This window comes from Pundamilia nyererei, unplaced genomic scaffold (assembly GCF_000239375.1).
Source record: "Pundamilia nyererei isolate P.nyererei 1_Seehausen unplaced genomic scaffold, PunNye1.0 scaffold00144, whole genome shotgun sequence".
NCBI classification, from domain to species: Eukaryota; Metazoa; Chordata; class Actinopteri; order Cichliformes; family Cichlidae; genus Pundamilia; species Pundamilia nyererei.
The window spans coordinates 266,437-284,072 of record NW_005187545.1 but is presented as its reverse complement, the minus strand read 5'-3'; the positions used below and the strand labels follow the sequence as shown (position 1 = coordinate 284,072).

At 39.8% G+C, this 17,636-nt stretch overlaps 1 protein-coding gene across 10 annotated transcripts in view; it reads right to left on the bottom strand.

Annotated features, from left to right (window-relative positions):
- Window positions 1-17,636, bottom strand: part of LOC102199301 (focal adhesion kinase 1) — a 62,044-nt gene that overhangs the window by 39,133 nt on the left and 5,275 nt on the right. For 5 of the 10 annotated variants that reach the window (XM_005744427.1, XM_005744423.1, XM_005744422.1 and 2 more), the window contains exons 1-3: window positions 7,463-7,814; window positions 2,916-3,196; window positions 2,651-2,817 (exon numbers count right to left, since the gene is read on the bottom strand). In XM_005744427.1, the coding sequence (XP_005744484.1) occupies window positions 2,651-2,817; window positions 2,916-3,196; window positions 7,463-7,535 (521 nt within the window). In that variant the 5' untranslated portion in view covers window positions 7,536-7,814. Of the gene's footprint in view, window positions 1-2,650; window positions 2,818-2,915; window positions 3,197-7,462; window positions 7,816-12,312; window positions 12,340-17,636 lie in introns of those variants that run through there. The other 5 variants (XM_005744419.1, XM_005744421.1, XM_005744425.1 and 2 more) reach the window with 2 other exon arrangements.

Sequence of the window (17,636 nt, the reverse complement as noted above, 5' to 3'; positions counted from 1 at the left end):
AAAGTGTGTCTGGACAAACTACAGGATCATTAAAGCGATATTACTTGATTAAAAAGACGCACTGATTTCAAAGCATACAGTTTCAAATTTTAAAAATGAGGAACTTAACATGTCACATGACATCTACTGTGACAGATTGAGGCTAGCAATTTAGCAGCGGTTTGTCTCTAATTGACTAATATCTGTTGAGTTGGAAACTGCTGTGGTTTTACTAACTGATAAACACCAACGTTTTATAATGTACCTTACGGTGAAGTTAATTACAACTGTTATATTCATCAATGGGCTTTCAAAGAATCTGAAGATTTTTTTCAGGCATAATGCAGAAATATCTAAAAAAAAAAAATAAATGCATATTTTGCATTATGTTTCATGCCATCAAAATGAACTTGAGCATTGCCTGATGATAGAGCGTTTTGAATTAGAAATTCTGCTTTCTGTGAAGATGGAGAGATTAAAGTATATGTCAGTGACAAAGCAGCACTGATGCATCTGGTAGCTTGCTTGCTTTTCTCAGTCTCCGTCACTTCAACAGGATGGCTGTTTGCCAACATGTGCTTAAAACTGAGTCTCAAATTTGAAATATGTAGCCTTCTGTACTCACTACATTATGTCTCGTGGACTCGTATGACCATAAAGAATAATGAGCTTCCTGCAGTTACACTTGCCAATAGCTATGTCACAGAAGCACCCAGATGGGCCATCATTGTTTATAGTGATATATTATCTAATGAGTGACATATTGCAGTGACTACAGGGGAGAGAAGTGGGTCAGGAGAGTAATGAGCTCCAAACTGCTCTGATGTTACAGGACTGTGGTTAGGTAGCAAAGAAAATCAAGGCTGAGGACTGAATGAATAAAACATGATTGTTCTATAACAAAAAGGGAATATGACAGAGGAGATAAAATGGTGTGTTTAATAGAAAAGAGGGGAACGATGTGAAGGATGAGAGTGAACAGTGACTGAATGTAAGAGAGAGAATGAGATAAATCGCACAGGGAGTGAGAAAGGAGTGAGATAGTCGGTTCATCCCCTGGGCCACTGCTGCTGTTCTAACAATAGCTCGGCAGCAGAAACTCCTGTGGGCTTGCAGCTCTGCCGCCCTCCAAGGCAGAACTGCAACAACTGGCGGAGCTCCTCTGCTGTATGTCAACAGTGTGAACAACTCGTTCTTGTTGCATTCATTTAAATTTAATGAGTGGGTGTAACACATCACAGCAGGACAAAGGACTGAGTCTTAAGGAGAGTTAGTAACAATATCTACATCATCCACCCAGCACCAGCATAGTTTGAATCCAGGCTATAATTGGACAGAGATGCCCTCAAATAAGCAGCGACACAGAGACCAAAATGTTAGGCAGGTGCATCAAATAAATGAGAAGAATATGACTTTATTCATTTTAATATAATACCACGAGTGCAAAAAACATATCCTCACTGCATGCAACAGATTCACCTTTAACAGCCCAATTTAAGTTAAGTTTTTCCTTTTTTACTGCTTGTATAAGTAGTTTAAATAGTGATTTTAAGGTGCAGTGCCTAGTTTATTGAAACCATTAAGTGATTTAATGGAGCCCATGTGTTTGCAGTAGTCAGTTGCAGCTGTTTATTGCAATAACTCCCGTCAGAGACGAGGTGGTGTCATTTTACTTTGGTTTCTGACATTATCACAACATTAAAGAAGGAAGGTAGCTACTTATTAAACCTATGCATATTTATAGACAAGCTTAAACAACAGAGATACTTTCAACCACAAGTGAGTACTGGTGCTACTTTAGGTATCCATTGATCAATATATCCTCATGCAAGACTGACATTACTGGTCAATCACAGGTATATTGGAGTCACTGTACAGGCTGTACAATATGGATAGATAAATACTAAACGTTATGCAGAAAAAAAAACATGCTTGGGTTAACTTAGAAATGTGTCATCACACTGCTCTGAGCAGAGCTGCTGAATAGAAACTGGAGCGGATTCAAGCAGTTACGTTGTTAACAAACTCTGAATATCTTAGCACGGTGTGCAGTTTGCCCTTAAAAAAATTTGAGGAAACGGGAAAAGTGAATGCCAAAAGAAGCAAATGAACAATATCTGAAAGCATTTCCTTAAGAAACGAAAGACTTGACACATCTCAACTGAAAATCAGCGGCAATTATCATATGAAGTGATGAATCCAAATTTGTTGTCAGTATGTACAGATGAGATGAGGAGAGAGGTATAACAGTGACTGTTTACAGCCAACCAGTGAAACATGTTTAAAGCTCTGTCATGGTTTGAAGCTCCATTTCAACCAGTGGTGTTCATGGAAAGATGACTGAAGAAAAGCACTGTTAGATATTGATCCACCATGGAGCACCATCCTCAGTGGGTGGGCAGGTGACCATATGCTGTGTGGCTGCAAAGCAGTAGGGCTGGGTTTGAGTCCGACCTGCTGCACTTTGTCTTGCCCTCTCTCTCCCTCCCTGCTTTCCTGTCTATCTACACTGTCTCTATTGAATAAAGGCCAAAAATAAATAAAATTAATAAAATGGCTCTTGCTTATGTATATTTAAATTTTACTCTATAGTATTTGTTAAAAAAAAAGTTAGAATAGTCCGAATGAGCAGTGGGAGCTAAGCACAAAACACAGAATCTCATAGTTTTACCTCCACTCTTCTTGCGGGTGCTGTTTTTCATATTTCTCCCTCACATGAGACACACCCAAATCAGGGTGTAACCAATGGAGAGCGTCCGAGCGCAAGTGGGTCAGGCGGAGACCTAAAGAGGCAACACAACGCAGTTTGTGGATCTCTGCTATCTTCTGGATTACACCCTGTGGAAACAAATGGTTTGATGAAGAAAAAGAAAAGCGAAAATCAGGGAAATAACAACAATACCGAACTATGCAGGTAAGAAACGTGTGCACGTTACCCTGACGTCTGTAGCATCTCCGTGCCTGATATTGCTAGCCCATGTACATGGTTCGCTGTTTGTCTCAAAGTAATGGAAGATCTTAAGAACGCGGTCCATGGAGCCCGGGGGTCTCTCTAGACCTCCAGCAGAGCCACTGGTGCTGGGTACACCGGACATTCCAGACCGGGATTTAACCCCGCAACCACCCGCGGACGGGTGGTTGATGTTGGGTTCCAAGTAGGAAGACGATGCCATGCCTGACTCGGATGCTCCTGCTAGGGCTAACTGGCCATCATATTCTGAAAAGAAGACAGCAACACAGTAAGGACCCGGTACTCAAATGAACTGGTATTCTGATTTAAAACGAAGTTGGTTATCATATGAATGAAGAAAGCACTGCACACATTAAATGAAAAGGAAACTTTGGAATTTGGATTTAGAGTTGGAGCTAATGAAGTCACAGTTCTTCACATAAACATTTCTACTAAAAAAAATTCTCAACCAGGGGGAAATTAGGCAGCTATAGAGGACAACTGCTAAATCAACCAGGCGGACAGCTTTTAGACTGACTGACTGCAAGTGGCTTGGTCATTCAGTCCCACCTGCAGCATAGCATGGATGGAGTCTATGCTAAGCTGCTGTCTCTATTGTGGTGTTTCTTAAAATCTAAGCTGTATGAGGATAATTAAACTGTTCTGAAAAAACTGGTGCCAGCTAAAAATGGCTTTGGCTCATTTTACAGAAGATTTCTCAAGTAGTGGTGCACCAATTTGAGTTTCAATATCTCAGCATTGACAGCTCATTCTACACGATCACGATCCTGACAGTAACCATCATTTTTCCTTAAGTCCCATTTCTAATGACAAACATTAGAAAAAAAAGATGTTTTTCAAGGATTTTAACTATAGATTTATCCAAAGTTAACAATAGCTGCCCTGATACCAATATATAAATCACAGAATATCACAATGCAGATTTCCCGTTTCCAAATTAAAAATGACAATATGAGCACAATAATAAACTTTACTATCAAAAGGAGGCAGACAGTAATAAACCAGGCTACAATAGAAATGCTGGCTTGTCTAATAAACAAATGTAAACAAGTCATTGTCTCTCACTCTTCTTTCACCCAATATCCTTTTTTATTAGTTGCTGATTTGTTTCTCGTTCGACTGTATTTTTGTGCATGACACCCCCACCCCCCGATGCTTCCTGTGTCACACTCTCACTTCCTGGACATCCCCGCAGGGTTTTGTCGAGTCATCACCACTGCAAGGACTGCTTTCGGCTGACTGTGATTTCTGGCTATCATGTGGCAACAAATTAGGCACAAGTGGTGCGAATCAAAATTACTTCACGGCTCATTTCCAGTATTTAAAGTGTAATCTTTGACAAAATGTGAAAGTGATCTGTATCAATAACATCTACCAGATGCTGGATCACAGGCAGATTATTTCCTATCGATAAGAACCGAAGCAGAGACAGACTTATGGAGACTGAATGATGGAGATGCAAGACGTTTCAGCACTTTTAACCTGTTTGACCTGCAGCTGGATAGAAACATTTATTCTTCCCTCACTGTGAATCCAGGGTTTACCACAGCTAAAGAAAATTGGCTTTTTTGTGTTAAAATTTGTGTTTTTAAAAAATCGTTTTTCAATGATAGGGGCTTTATTTGCTCAAGGATAACCTCTGTTCGCTCAGAAGATTGCTGTATTTTCTTTTGCACACATTCTTTCCATATTGGTGGTATTAAAATCAACCTTTCAGTGACCAAAGAAGTCCCAAAACTGATATGCTACCTAGATTACATCATGCAGTACGAGGTTATATTCTGAATAGTGAAAATGCTCATTGTGTCCTTGTAATACATATAGGTCAGTGTGAAATGGTCAACCAACAAATCCTCAAGGCACGAATAAAGTAGATTAGTAGATTAGATTATAAATGCCCCTCTTACTGTCATCATCCAATTATAATTTTACTTCTGGTATTAGGATTATTACATGGCCTGTCACAATCCTCAATAATCCCATTAATAATGCCACCTTCTTTTCAATAACTGCTGAATGTATTTGATGAGATAAGTTAAAGGTAAAACATTTCGTTGCACATAATAAATATATTAGTGAGTTTTTGCAGCAAAGAACATTTATAATCCCTCCACTGTTACTCTGACAGCAGCTGAAATTTCAAGTTTCATAAGGCGATATATGCAAATCCGCTCTGCTTTATGCTTCAAAATTCCAGGCTTTCTGAACCATTCCTTGTAAAGTATCAACCCAGCACTTTAAAGTACAGGTATGACAAACCATTTGCTGACATTGCTCATGAAATGCTTTTGGCATATGAATCTTCTCAGTTTAGTTTACTGTGCATGTTCACTGACTGAAATCACATTAGAATGGTTTGCTGGGGTTTTTTCTTTCCCCTTTGGTTGGATATTGTGTAACTGGGTGAGCAAAGCAATGTCTTTTGTATTTTTAGTTGTGGTAAATATACACTAAAAACACTCTTAGTGCAAACCCCTGTACAGACTGTGAGCGCAGAAAGAGTTGCAGATGCAGCTGCACAGATTATCTTCAGTTGTTTTAACAGCACTAGCTCCAGCTTTCATGCCTTGTCTCAGAGGGACATGTTAAAAAATGTATTGGGGGCATTATTTTGACTGCGAATTATTTTTACATGTAAGCAACTGCAGCATTTTAGCTACAGAATCACAAACCAAAGTCTGCGGTCTGCTGCTTTCACTTGGTCAGCCGGTAGTCAGATTAGATATTAAGTATTCGAGCATCGTAACACATAAAACACAGGAGTAAAAATCACCTACATGCACCGATAACCTAAATACTACATACAGCTTTGCTAAATCCTGTTAGAGAAGTAAGCATACCTTCATTTCAGTGCACACATACAGCCACTTTATAATCCTCATACTCTTACATCACATGTAAGTAGGAAATTTAGTATGAGAAGACGTATATAATGCACGATAGGTTGGAAAAAAATACTATAATGTATTGTTACAATAATTATATTAGCACACGCATGCACACACACACACACACACACGTATATACATACACACTCACTCAGTGACAGTTAGGGCACTTTATAACACGTATGGCTCTAAATGCAAATTAATAACTGTTTTAAAATAGGTGCCCTACACAACATAAGGTAAATGACATCATCTCTCATTTCCACCAATCTCTGCTCAGTGCAATTGCACTAAATTCCCACATGCAAGCCCTCCTACACACACACAAGCGTGAAGACATGAATCAAATCAACTAGGCCAAGTAGACAGCCAGGAGGGGTGCGGGCAGCTTCCAGACCCACTGCCCGCGCTCTCAGTGGGGCTCCACTGACTGACAGTAAGCCTGTTGAACCACAGAAGGCTGGAGTTGAGCTCAGTCCCACAGCAGCAGCAGCTGGAGGATGGTTTATCTCCTTTTCTAACGGGTATCTGGGTTACTGGGGTTAGCACAACCCTGGGGAAGCAGAGGCTTGGCAGCAGTGGCTTGCCATCGCCATCTCTGTACCATTGCCTTTCTCTTTTCTTCCTCCTCACTTGTTCACATCTCTCACATCAAGCCTATCTTTCTGAAAATGTCACAATTTTTTTCCGTTTACTTCCATTTCTCATGTATCAAAACTCCCAAAAGCTTCTTTCCCCATGCTTTCACTCTTCATCTGCTCTTTTCTTCTCATCCTCTTAAACACATCCCTTCTCTCTTCTCACATACTTACAGACCTTTTAGCCACTGCCTTCACAAGTCCATTTGATCCTCCTGTCCTATTGAACCACCTCTCCTCCTTCCTCCCTCTCATCTTCAATTTCCTCTGCTTCCCCCCTCTCCACGTATTTCTCTCGCTACTTCAAAGGATACGCATAATCTATATTAGACTGAGGAGCAGACGTGTGAAGGCTAAACATTAGTTGCAAATATTTCAACAGTTTAATACTGACAAAAAAGCAACCATATATACTACTTTAACACAAAGCACTTTATACAACATGTCTCATTCACATAAGCACGTTTTTTAATCTGTTTCTATCTAACACTCACACTCCAATCAGTGCATCAGGAGCAACTTGTTGTGTCTTGCAAGTACAAATACAGCAACCGAGGTTTGACTCAAGTGCTGTAAACATGGACTGACATACACTCTCATTAGACAGCGTCGGCAACTAACTAAGTTAAGTTCAGCCATTGTTGCAACTGGACCTGACATGTAACAAATTCTGACAGCAAACAGAAACAGTACAGATCATTATGCCTGTAGCATACTGTGAAAACATCCAAAGCTCAGCGTGATGAAAAGTACAATTCATCTTGTTCAGGATACCTATATCCACTGGCAAACACAATCATTTACCATATGTGCACCTAATGAAAGAACAGTGCACTGCCTTCAAGATACTGCATCACCAATTATTATGGATTTAATGTTATAGTCATAAAGAGCGAGAATTAAGTGAAATAAACAGCAGAAAGTACTAACTAGACAATGCATAGTATACATCTCCAATTTCTCTACTGATGCTTCTTAATACCTACTTGGTAAGGGGTGCTGTGCATAAATGCACCCCCCCTTGGTCCAGCAGAGAGGGATGCAGCCGCTGCTCTCCATTTGTACTGTAGGGGGAGCAATTCCAGGTGTGGCCACGGGGCCCAGACAAAACTACTGGGCCCTAAAAACAGCATAGAGCCTATGACTAGGGGCAATTCCTCATTGGGCTTTATGCAACAATTTAAAAAAAAGATTCCAGGTAGATAAATCTGAAGACACCCGTTTAAAAAAAAAAAAAATCAACAAGATGTGAAAAACAGTGGGAATTTGTTGTGCTGGTGACTGGAGTCTTTTTGGTAAAAAGCTTATTGATTGTAAAAAAAAAAAAATATCGTAGTAAAAAAAAAAAAATCAATTAGCATCCCAGAATTGAAAGTAATTGAAAGGAAATAAACTAATAGGAGGAAATAAAGAGTGTCAAATATCTTTTGTACTGACGACACATCAAACAGAGAAAACACTGGCTGGCTTGCTGTCTATGCTGTAGCAGTCACTACATTAGACTAAAAGTGCAGCTGATAGAGAAGATCCAATAGCTTTTAAATAATACTGACACAGAGGTCCATCAGGGCTTCTTGTGCATAATAATCTAATTTATAAATATTTCATGTCTAATATTTGGTGAGAAAATCCAAGCTCCAATCACAAGACTGCAACTCATTTCTCCACAGCTTTTTGAAACATTACTCCACTTCAGGAGTCATCAACTTGGAATCCTGGTCTTAGTAATCAGCCGGTCTGACTCTTGCCATGTCCTTTCACACAGAAAATTTTGCAACGTAATATGTAACGATCCTCTGTCAGGAAGCTCTTTCACCCCAAGGAGACTGAGCCTCTGAGGGTAGAGATAATTCAGTAATTTGCTCAAGGACACTTCAGTGGAAGCTTCCAGAAAAAGATTCTCATGACTGATGATTTCCTTCCCTATTAGGCCATCTTGTAGGCCAATAAATTCCCACAAAATATCAAATTCAGGTCATTGGTAGGGAGTTAGTGATCCAATATATCAATCCTTGATAATAAACTCAAAGGTTTCTTTCCTGCAGCCATAAATCTTCAGCCACCGGGGTTTGGCATTACACGTCAAATTTCCAGGATACAAAATAAAAGTGACAGCGCTCACTGGATACGTAGGACTCCATAAAATCACATCAAGCGATCATTTTCCAAAGGAAGGTAGCAGTTCTGTTCTGTAAATCCACAATGCTGTCCAGAGGGGATGGCAACGCAGATCACAGCAAGGAGACCAGAGAAACAGGCATCAGTGAAAAAGACACAAAAATGTAGGGCACAGAAAATGAGCCTAGTGAGGGAGAGGAAAATAAGAGTGACTGAAGCAAGGGGGATAAAGAAAGAGCAAAGACATAAAGCTGAAAGAAATAAAAATTAGAAAAATGAGATACAGTTAGAATTAAAGATGAGTGGAAAAGAACATTTTGAGATGGGGAAAAAAAGAGAAGAAATGAAGCGAGCGGAATGATGAAAGAGAAGCAGAGAAACCTCAGGGAGAAGCTGAGCCTCACGTCCTCCAAAGCTTTCCCACAATGCTCAGAGCCAGCAGGAGTTAACCAGGTCAGAGCAGGTATCTGACGCTAGAGCGGGACATAAGTGAATGAAGAAAAGAAAAAAAAAGAAGAGCAGGATGGAAGCAGGACTAAAAAAAAAAGGGAAAAATATTTAGCAAGAGCAGGTTTGATGCTGTAAATCCATTTCGAAGTCAGGCAGCGGCGTGTTGCTTAGTCTTTCTTCTGTGGCGGCGGAAAAGAAGCGAGAGCAGTTACAACATAACTTCCAACCTCTCAGACATACACAGATACACCCAAACACACGCACGCGCACACACAGACTGCTCATCCAGCAAAATCTTTAGGGAGTCCAAATGAGTGCACCGAAAAGCATGAAGATCAGACTGAGTGTAAGCCAAAAAGGGTGTATTAGAGTTCCCATATGTGTGTGTGCGCGTCTGAGAGAGCGAGAGAGAGCGAAATGCATAGGAAATATGAAATCAAAGTGACTGCATGTGAGTGTCAGCAAAAAGTGAGAGTGCGCGTCTGTGAGCCAAGTGTTTCTCCTCTGCTGTGTTTTAGGTTTAAGCTGCTGCGACCACGCTGCGAAAAAGCTGCTCGGATTGCTAACAGGCACAACCATGGAGGGGAGGGGGATGTTGGTGTGTTTGCAGAGGTGTGCGTGTGTGTAAGGCAGGGCGGGGGGGGGCACACGGAAGAGAAGCAGGAAGAAAGATAGATATAAACATTGTAAATGAGACTTGATGCAGTGGAAAGTAGGTGAGCTGATTGGACAGAATGCTAAAAAGGACCCGGTGACTTTAATGAACAATTATATGAACACACAAACCTGTCACACACACACCCACGGTTTTACCAAGATTAGTGATTAGCCACTGAAAACACACATTCCACTCTCCTACCACTTACGACATTTGTTTGTCTACATTTCTCTACACCATCCCTCCCCCTTTTGACTCTGCAGCCCTCAGCAGGTCTACACTGCCCTCTGTCCACGCTCTCCTCCTCTCCACACATATTTCACCTGCTCCTGCAGCCTGCGAGCTTCACTGGCAGCAAAGCACTCCAACATTCAATCCCTCTAATGTGACAGCGCACAAGATGTTGTGAACGCTTTACAGCTAAGCTTCTAGTGGCTAAGCGCTGCAAGCAATTACTCACCGAGTATGCCCAGCCACACAGGAAACGTGTTTAAATGCTAGGATGTCTACTTTACTTTTTTATTGAACAAAAAAGTAAACCAAATAGAATAGCACAAACATTTTTAGTTAGTTCATTCTGCGAATATTTCAAAAAGGCAACTTTTTGTGTTTAATATTCAGAAAATAAAATTATTACAATAAATTCGCCACTTTATTAGGTATACCTGATTAAGACTCTTAATTAATGTAATGTCAACAGAGGCTATGAAGTTCAAACTGTGCACCAGGATGGAAGAGGAAGCCCACATCGAATGCCACTCGTATCAGCTAAGAATAGGAAACTGAAGCTACAATTCACTCTCGCTCACCAAATTAAATAACAGAATAATGGAAAAAGAATTGTCTGAACTGACGAGCCTCTATTTTTGATGCAATATTCAGACGGCTAGGTCAAAATTTGGCGTACCCAGCATAAAAGCAGACATCCATCCTGCCGTGTATCACAGGTTCAGGCTGCTGGTTGTGGTGCACAGTAATGTTTGTCGTACCAACTGAGCAATGTTTAAAAACCACATCCGACCTGAGAATTGCTGCTGACCATGTGCATCCCTTTATGACCACAGTGTACCCATCTTCTGATGGCTGCTTCCTCAGATTAAGACATCACAAAGCTCAAATCATCTCAAACTGATTTCTCCATAACAGAAGTTCACTGGCCACCACAGTCACCAGATCTTAACCCAAGAGAGTATCGTTGAGATGTACTAGAATGGGATATTCACACCATAGATGTCTGCAGCCACTGCGCCATTATGAACCAAAATCTCAGAGGAATGTTTCCAGCACCTTGTTGAATCTATGACACAAATTAAGCCAATTCTGGAAGCGAAAGGAGGTCCTAGCCAGCACTAGCAATGTGTGCGTAACTAATGCAGTGGCCGGTGAGTGCATTTCTAAAACTTGGCTCTGGATACATGCTGTGCAAACAGCATGTATCCAGTGTAATGCTGCTACTGCAAAGAAATGACTCGGGATCTTTCTGTTTTATGTTTTTTGCATCATATCACTATTTGACTGTTACAGGACAGAAACTGTGTCCAGAAGGTGTTATAGAGGAAGTTTACCCTGTGCCATTATCAGCCACAAAGGTTACATTCTGCCAGTCTGCACGCTGGATGGTTTATTGTTGTCGTTTTCCAGCAAACTGAGGAAGCTTCATGTGATTACAGGTTTGTGCCAACTTCAACTTTGGCATTAGAGAACTCCCAGAGTTAAGAAATGTAAATTTTGTTTTGGTCTTTCTCAGCTCAGAATATTCAGCATCCTGCCTGTAGACATACAGTAGGATCAACAGTTACCTAGCAACAGCTATGGAGAGATACTGGTGCTAAGGGCTATAAAATGTCTCATCTGTACCTTTAAAATTATTCCGCTCAACTTCAAACCGCTCTCAGTAACACTGGCCTTGTTTAAGTCTGGGATAATATCAAATAACATCTGATTTAAAAATAAAAATGAAAAAGCAGAACAGCACCTCTGTACAAGTGCTCTAAACCAAACTATGTACAATATCCACTTTTATTCAACAAAAAGGTTGCAAAAGGAAAGTATATTCAAAATAAAGCTGATATAACCATTCATGTACTGTATACTTCACATATTAGCCTGCATTGTTTATACTGGCTTTAAATATTTTACATGATTTAAACAATGTTTAAAATAAAGCCTGCTGATATATTTTAGCCAAATAATGGTAAATCCTTACCAACATACACCAGTATGAAAATATCTTCTACAGAACAGAAAAAGATGTTTGGAGTATTTTACAAATCATGTCACAGTTTTTCCAGCAGCATATGCTACATCACAGCTGAGCAGGGCGACAAACACTAATTTGCTCACCAGTTTGTGAAATAAAAAGCTAGAAAGTTAATAAAGAAAGGGCTCCACGATTTTACTTTTTTTGATAGAACATGAGTATGTATTTAAAAAATACACATCTAGGAAATTTGACAATACCTTGATATTACTTTTTTTTTTTTTTACTTTCACAGAATTGATTCCTAAACTCAATTAAACTCAATAGTTTTTTTTTAAATTCCTATCATTAGTTGATAGAAAATAGACATAATACCTTCATATATTGAAAACAACTCAAATTGTACTCACCGGCATAGTATGATATTCTGGAAATGTCTGCGAAAAGAAAGAGAGAGGGAGAAAAAAAAAGTCTTAATTGATAAATTTGTGAAAACGACTCAGTGACTTACATCCTGCGTTATTCTCGCTACAGCACTCGGCTGTAAATGGGGTAGATATTCTCTAAAACTTGTCTGTGACCAAAACCACAAAATTAGCACATTTTAAAGCCATTTTTCTCTGCATCTCATTCAGTACCTGACAGAAGATGATTTTTCATGCATGGATAACTTGAAACTACTTTAACATTTCAGAGGTACTGTACAGCAGAATAAAGAAAAATTAATTAAGAGACAAAAGAAGACTTAAGAGAAGAGCTTGACAGGTAAAAAATAAAACAACAGATAACATTACTACCAAAGGTTTCACCAGAAAGGATGCTGACTACTCCAAAAGTCCCAATTTAACTGAATAAAATTCCCATTTTAATTCTGAACACACAAAAATGAATTTCTAATCATGCTCATCACTTCACTTCTTTACACGTTTGTCAGCACTGAGCACACAGCAGCAGTGATGAATGAAGAGGATTTGATGTGAGCTGTGTTCCAGATGGATGGAGCGAGGCGAGAATCATGACTTGGCAGAATATATCTGCGCCGTCATGCTATAACAGCTTCACCTCCAGCTCACATTCAAATCTCAATCTGTCCCCTGACCTCTCTGCCTAACGCTCCTCTCTCCCATACTTTCACTCTCTAGATTCTCATACAACAATGAAACCAAACTGAACATTATGCAGAAATGTCCAACACTCTGAAGCTAAGCTGACATCGGTTACTAAGCAACAGACAACAGGCTGTGGTGCTAATAAGGATGCTGAGGCTTTGTCTTTATAATACGTGTAGGGAAAAAAAAAAGGTTAATCCTAGTTCCATACAGTTTTATGTTACTTTGTATCAACTTGAAGCACATCAGGGTTCAGGTATGTACTGTGTTACAGTCTCTCTAGAAAATTGTGTTGAGAAGCACGTCACCAACCTGCATTTAATAAAGCTATAACCAATTAGACTGGGATGAGTAATTGTTGGCTTCATTAATAATCATTTTTAAGCTGGAGGTGTGCACTGATTGAATATTAAGGACTCACTTTAGGCTGTGTACAAGCTAAATATTTTTTATTTTTATCAGTTGCACAAAGGAATTAGATGAAGTGGCCACAGATGGAAAACAGCTAAATCATTTTTGGTTGGTACGGCTTCTCAGTGAACACCTGAGACGAGATAGAATAAGTGTAAGAGACTGGTAACAGAAAAGGCATAATTTTAGAGTTTCATTCAAAGACAGATGCAAACACTGTCTGCTATTAGCAGAAGACAAATAAGTTCATTTTCAATAGGCAACAAACAACATGTAATACTGTGATAAGAACTTAATGTAATTAGTATGAATTTGGTACTGGAACATGTGTGAATATCTTCTTGCAATATGCTGTCAGACAACATAACTGTTTTACAACAAAATATTTCAAAATTAAATAAATGCAACACTAATAATACACTGTATATAGAACGTGGTAGATATAGCCATAAGTTCATGAAGTCTCATTTTGAAGCCCTGAAGCCTTCCACTGTCACAATCGCGCAGTTTTAAAACTGGAAATTTAAGACTACACTCATACAAAGCAGGCTCACCCTAAAGCATATCCTGCCTGATTATTCTTTTTATCTCTGATAAACACCATAATTTACCAAATAAGCATCATCTTTTATTTAATAAGACCTGAGCCTAGCAATTGCAAACATAAATTAATTAGGAAAGTGTTTACTGAGGTCAAACATCAGGGAAGCCAGAGTTGTTTTTCCCACCTACTTCTATAAAGCCTGACTTGTTTTTCCACTAGAGTCACCTCCTGAGGCTTTTCAGTGCTGGCTTTACTATTTAATCTACCATTTGAATAAAATCTGTGGTATTAAAGCTAAAATCTTTAGTAAACTGCGCTTACTCACAATTCTGACATAAATAAAACTGCAGTATAGCATGTACTGTACTGCTATACAGTGGCAGAATGTTTGGTGGCCTCAGGAATACTTTTTGTGGATTATGTAGATCTTTTGGCTTCATCAGACATCTACCTCTGGCTCACACTGGGGTAGTTTGCAGTCGAGTGTGAAATGGTGGGAAGGAGAGTTAGCACCTCCAAGTCTCGAGCCACGGTTTTCAGCCAGAAAGGGCGTGGAGTTCCCTTTCCAGGTCATAGAGCTGCTCTCCCAAATGGAGACGTTTATTGGGGTCTCTTTCACAAGTGAGAGGAGAGTGGAGTGGGAGAATGATAGATGGATTGGTGTGGATTGGCAGCGATGCAGATGCTTTACTAATCTGCCGTGGTGAAGACAGAGCTGGGCGTGAAAGAGAAGCTGTCGATTTATCGGTCTATGTATGTTCCCTGACCTCACCTACGGCCACAAGTTCTAGGTAGAGACTGAAAGAATGAGATTAGGGACACAGGCGGTGAAAATGAGCTTCTGCTGAAATAACGTTGTGCTCTCCCTTTAGGACAAGGTAGGAGATTTAATCATTCAGGTGGGGCTCAGTGCAGAACTGCTTCTTTTCCACATCGGGGCATCTGAATAGGGCATCACAGATGGGGTGTTTTCGGCATGTCCTACTAAAAGGAGTCTCTCATACAGTTCTAGGACATACTCCCGGCTGGTTTGGGAACACCTCAATGTCCTCCTGCGCTTGTCACCAGTTAAAGGGCAGAAAATAGGATGGATGGATGAATGGATACCGTGTAATAACTTACCGTGGATTCCAATAAGTTACATTTTATGGTGTGTTTTTATTACTTCTCATTGGTTCACTGATGCTCAGAGTATGCTCTACCACTTTACACACAGTAATTTCCTGTAAACACATAATGCTGTTTGTTCCTGACAGAGTTGAGTCCAAAGCGCTGGCTACAAGTAGCATGCTGTTACAAAAAGCAGCACAACTCCAATCCTGGCATTATTCTCCGCTGTACCTCACACCGAGTGTAATATTCAATACCGATAAATGCAACATGGAGGATTGTCGGCAATTTAAAGCTAGAACTGGCAGTACATTCAGCAAAGAACACCAAAGGACATTTAAAAATATACATCAAAGAGTAATATCCCAAACCGCCGCTGCTCTTTAAAATGTGATAAATACAGCTGCACCTATTTTAAACATTTACCGTATGCATGGCAACATTAGTACAACACAGACACAAAACATCTTCATATGTAGTTCAACAGACTTGTCTTTGTCATGAGAAATGATTTAAATCCAAATCAAACTTTTAAAATCCACAAATAATGTCCCCAGACTAGAGCCTGTTAGAGAGGATACATCTGTCAATAGAGCTGCTGAAGACATTTTCAGTTGCATGAACACACTTCAGCGCTTCTCCTTCCTACTCTGTCATATTTGCTCCCTCATGCTCTCGGCCCCTATTCTTTTGCTTTCCCACTCAGAGTGAAAAAGCTATTGCCTCTGGCTGTAAATCGCAGAGGCTACACCAGTTGACACCATGCTAAGGGCATTGCACAACTCCATTCTCATCATGAAAACAACAACAGCCTTTTGCACTGATCAGCCTGTCAGAACACAGTACAACAGAATAGCAGGGAACAGAACTGAGTGCAGCATCAGAGCAGTCACCACAGTGGCAGCTAAGGCTTTAATGAGGTAGTTGTCCCTGTACGTAGCAGCTATAAAAAAAAAAAAAGGTTTATTGCAGTATTGAGACCACAAGGAAGTGAAGTTCTCATTTACACCAGAGCAGTTCTTCACATCTGGATTTTTAATGTTAAGCAGAAAAAATGAAGATTTGCTGATGATACAAAGCTTAAGTTTTCTTCACCTGAAACACTTGTGTAGTAGCCTTTATAGCCTACTCACAATACACAGACCAACAGAAGCCAGAGTAGTTTCAGTATAGTGGTTTATGTATTCACCTAATCAGCAATATATAGCTGGTTCTATAGATCTCTCTGTTCCCCATCAGGAAGGTCATCCAGTGTTAGAAATAATAAGAAGAAAAAGCTGCCAAATTAATCAGCCCCTTGTGAATAAGGGAGCAGCCAAAAGTAAGCAGCTAATATGTTCACTGCTACACTTTCCAGTGCAGTCAGACGAACTCAATTCAGCAGAAGAATCAAAAAAATTCTTAGGACTTTATTTAATTACATTTTTACCGCTATAACATTAGAGAAGAAAAACAAAAATAAGAACCTGAAGACATTACAACTTAAACTCAAATGGACCTTTAAAGAACTAGGTATTAGGTATATCCTGTCAGTAGTAGGTTGGATTCCTTTTACTTTTTTATTTAGAATTGCCCGAATTCTTCATTGCATCCAACAAGGCGCTGAAAACATTCCTCTGAGATTTTGGCCGCATTGGCACGACATCATCAGATGGTAACCGTACAACTGTTGGCTGCACATCCACGATAGGAATGTCCCGTTCCACCACATTGCAAAGATGCTCCAGATAGGCCACTTGGAAACATTTTAGAACTCTGTCTTGTTCAAGAAGCCAGTCTAAGATTATCTGAGCATTGTGACATGGTGTGTTACACTGCTGGAGGTATCCATCAGATGATGGGCACACTGTGGCCATAAAGAGGTGGACATGGTGAGCAGCGATATCCAGGTAGGCTGTGGTTTTTGCTCCAAGGCTACCAAAATATTTTCAAACAACTCACACAGTGGATCAATGCCTGTTGGTCGATCATTCATGCATCACAGCAGAAATCAAGACTCATCAGATCAGACAATGTTTTTATAATTATCCGTTTTCCAATTTTGGAGAACCTGTGCAACGGTAACCTCAATTCATAGGTTACTTCGGCTGGTGTGGTCATCTGCTGCTGAAGCTAATCTGTATCTACGTTTGATGTGTTGTGTAAAAAACCATGCCATGTTCAAAGTCACTTAAAATCACTTTTCTTCCTCATTCTGAGGCTCAATTTGAACTTCAGCAGGTCATCTTCTATCTTACTTACTTATCTAACTTACTTCTATCTGATTGGCTAATTAGTTATTTGTATTAACAAGAAGTTGAACAGGTGTACCTAATAAAGTGACTGGTGAGACAGGTTTATTTTTTGAAACCAGTCAGCGCCTTGTGAAGTTGGATCACGTCTTCTCTCTGGCTGAACAAATTAATGATTAAATTTCAGATCACATTATTTTCTTTATTTAAAGAGTAAATGTTTTTGACTTCATATCAAATCTGTGATTTTACGAGGCACGTGTGCAGTATGCACTCTCAGATACCCACTTTATTCCCTCCTGTTCTTGCAGGTTTTCCACCGATTTAAT